The sequence below is a fragment of the Labrus bergylta genome, unplaced genomic scaffold (genome assembly GCF_963930695.1).
Source record: "Labrus bergylta unplaced genomic scaffold, fLabBer1.1 SCAFFOLD_182, whole genome shotgun sequence".
Taxonomy (NCBI): Eukaryota; Metazoa; Chordata; class Actinopteri; order Labriformes; family Labridae; genus Labrus; species Labrus bergylta.
In genome coordinates this window covers 27,273-30,525 of record NW_027077313.1, presented here as the reverse complement: position 1 = coordinate 30,525, position 3,253 = coordinate 27,273, and the positions used below count along the sequence as shown (strand labels likewise).

Here is a 3,253-nt window from a genome sequence, read left to right as displayed (position 1 = left end):
ACACGAGACACGAGACACGAGAGACGAGACACGAGACACGAGAGAGGAGACACGAGAGACGAGAGAGGAGACACGAGAGACGAGACACGAGACACGAGAGGAGAGAGACACGAGAGACGAGAGAGAGACGAGAGAGGAGACACGAGAGACGAGACACGAGACACGAGAGACGAGAGGAGAGAGACACGAGAGACGAGAGACGAGAGAGACACGAGAGACGAGAGAGACACGAGAGACGAGAGAGAGACGAGACACGAGAGACGAGAGAGACACGAGAGACGAGAGAGGAGAGACGAGAGAGGAGACACGAGAGACGAGACACGAGACACGAGAGACGAGAGGAGAGAGACACGAGAGACGAGAGAGGAGAGAGACACGAGACACGAGAGAGGAGAGAGACACGAGAGACGAGAGAGAGACGAGACACGAGAGACACGAGCGACGAGAGAGACACGAGAGACGAGAGACGAGAGAGAGACGAGACACGAGAGACGAGAGATACACGAGAGACACGAGAGACGAGAGAGACACGAGAGACGAGACACGAGAGAGGAGACACGAGAGAGGAGAGACGAGACACGAGAGACGAGACACGAGAGAGGAGACACGAGACACGAGAGACGAGACACGAGAGAGGAGACACGAGAGATGAGACACGAGAGACGAGAGAGACGAGAGAGACGAGAGAGACACGAGAGACGAGAGAGAGAGAGAGAGAGAGACAGAGAGGAGAGGAGACACGAGACGAGTCATAATAGCTGCATTTATATAACTTAATCTGGAGAGTGTTTTGTAGAGTAAACACGAGAGACGAGACACGAGAGGAGAGAGACACGAGAGACGAGAGAGAGACGAGAGAGACACGAGAGACGAGAGAGAGACGAGAGAGACACGAGAGACGAGAGAGACACGAGAGACGAGAGAGAGACAAGAGAGACACGAGAGACGAGAGAGACACGAGATACGAGAGACGAGAGAGACGAGAGAGACACGAGAGAGACACGAGAGACGAGAGAGACGAGAGAGACACGAGAGAGACACGAGAGACGAGAGAGAGACACGAGAGAGAGACGAGAGAGACACGAGAGACGAGAGAGAGACGAGAGAGACACGAGACACGAGAGACGAGAGAGACACGAGAGACGAGAGAGACACGAGAGACGAGAGACGAGAGAGACACGAGAGACGAGAGAGACACGAGAGAGAGACGAGAGACGATCTTCAGAAAAAGAAGATTCATCTTTAAAACCCCGGAGCTTATCTCTGCAGCCGTCAGGAAAAGGTGCTGTGGTCTCACGCAGTCAGAGCGGACGGATCCACTCAACACAAAGATTTATCTAAAGGGACGCTTGAGGTCCGAGAGGTCAAAGGTCACACTGTGAGGGGAAGAACACAGTTTCTGTTAGTTTAAATTCTTCACAGTTATGAAGTTACAATGTGAGAAACCAGTCTGAGGTGAAATGTGAGCACTTCAGGAAAATAAACTCTTCATCAATGGACAAGTATACACACACACACACACACACACACAGAGATGTGTGGTTTCTCGGTTGTGACTCTTAATGTCTGCTTTGTAGTTACTCAGACTAAAACACTTTTTGTCCGTTTAACAAACCCTGTCCTGTGTGGACGTCGCTATCTGAGACGCTTCACATTCTGCTGTAATGAGATCCAGAAGTGTCGAGCTATACCGCGTTCCCGTTTGGGGGGGTCAGCTCCAGCCCCCTGTGACCCCTGTCATTGGGAGAGAGGTGGGGTCACACCAGCCAATCACTTTTATCTGAACCACTTCTCTTGCCCGCTTCCATCGCTGCAACACCTGTTGACCTGATAACTGCTCTCATATCTGACAAACACAGGGGCGTCCAAAAGATACCTTTATCATCTCACTCTCTACACATCTCACTGAACCTTGGACCTTTACTGTAAACATGGATGCTGAACACGGTCATGTTTCTATGGTGAGCATTCCTGACCATTGAAGGTGTTTTTTGGTAATGATTCCAGAAGTCCTGGATGTGACCCGTTTGCTCAGACGAGCTGAGGGCGCGTCTTTCTCTCACAGTGGAGATGATTGGGTGTCCTGCAGTGTGGAGCGGTGTGCTGCAGCTCTCATTTGAATTCCACTTCCTGTTTCTCTCAAAGGCCACGGATCATTCACTGACTACCCTACTCTGTTTTTTTGCACGCATCTGTCCTGCGCCCGCTGGAGTCAGACTCATGCTAACCTGTCCTTTTTCTTGATGACTCTCTAAACACAGAAACAGAATGAAGGTGTTTCCTTCATTCTGTTTCTAGGTCACTGAGATTCTCTCTCTCCTGCATTTTTCATAGATTTCATTTATTATACATAAAAAACTCTTCTGGTTTTCTCTCTCTCTCTCTCTTTCTCTCCCTCTCTCTCTCTCTCTCTCTCTCTCTCTCTCTCTGTCTCTCTCTCTCTCTCTCTCTCTGTCTCTCTCTCTCTCTGTCTCTGTCTCTCTCTCTGTCTCTCTCTCTCTTTCTCTCCCTCTCTCTCTCTCTCTCTCTCTCTGTCTCTCTCTCTCTCTCTGTCTCTCTCTCTCTCTGTCTCTGTCTCTGTCTCTCTCTCTGTCTCTCTGTCTCTCTCTCTCTCTCTGTCTCTCTCTCTCTCTCTCTGTCTCTCTGTCTCTCTCTCTCTCTCTGTCTCTCTCTCTCTCTCTCTGTCTCTGTCTCTCTCTCTCTCTCTCTCTGTCTCTCTGTCTCTCTCTCTCTCTCTATCTCTCTCTCTCTGTCTCTCTCTCACTATCTCTCTCTCTCTCTCTCTCTCTCTCTCTCTCTCTCTGTCTCTCTCTCTGTCTCTCTCTCTCCCTCTCTCTCCCTCTCTCTCTGTCTCTGTGAGACAAAACAAAGAGGGGTGCGGGGGGGGGTGGGGGGGCTTTGTCTCTGAGCCCCAGACGTGTTTGTGCGACTAATGGATCGCTCTATTAATAAAAGATCAACAGTCAATTATCGAGCTGTCAGAGGGACGTTAGGGACGACACAGGGGGCGGGGGGGGGGGGGGGGGGGGGTGTGTGGAGTCAACCGTGAGGATTTCATGGTTGGTGTGTCAGAGGAGGAGGGAGGGTCTGTAACCCACCCATTATCATCTTTTTAGCACATTTTAGAAAAACAACCAAGTTAACCAAAGCCCCGCAGAAATAAAAGCTTGTAAAACTCGGACAGATGTTTAAGAAAATAAAAGACGCAGAACAACAGAGACAGTCAGCAGCTCTTTCCAAAGAAGAGAAAATA

The 3,253-nt window shown here is 50.1% G+C and overlaps 1 protein-coding gene across 1 annotated transcript; it reads left to right on the top strand.

Annotated features, from left to right (window-relative positions):
• The first annotated feature begins 617 nt into the window (after positions 1–617).
• LOC136178468 (putative uncharacterized protein DDB_G0281733) lies at positions 618–2,419 on the top strand. The gene is made up of 2 exons (XM_065952344.1): positions 618–762; positions 811–2,419. Exons 1-2 carry the CDS (start codon positions 649–651, stop codon positions 1,339–1,341), a joined length of 645 nt encoding a protein of 214 aa, XP_065808416.1. The 5' UTR covers positions 618–648; the 3' UTR covers positions 1,342–2,419.
• The last annotated feature ends 834 nt before the right edge of the window (positions 2,420–3,253 follow it).

Excerpts from the sequence above, each read along its gene's own strand:
- LOC136178468 (XM_065952344.1), top strand. The coding sequence starts at position 649 with ATGAGACACGAGAGACGAGAGAGACGAGAGAGACGAGAGAGACACGAG. Across the intron at positions 763-810 it reads AGACGAGTCATAATAGCTGC|ACGAGACACGAGAGGAGAGA; the intron begins ATTTATATAACT and ends TAAACACGAGAG.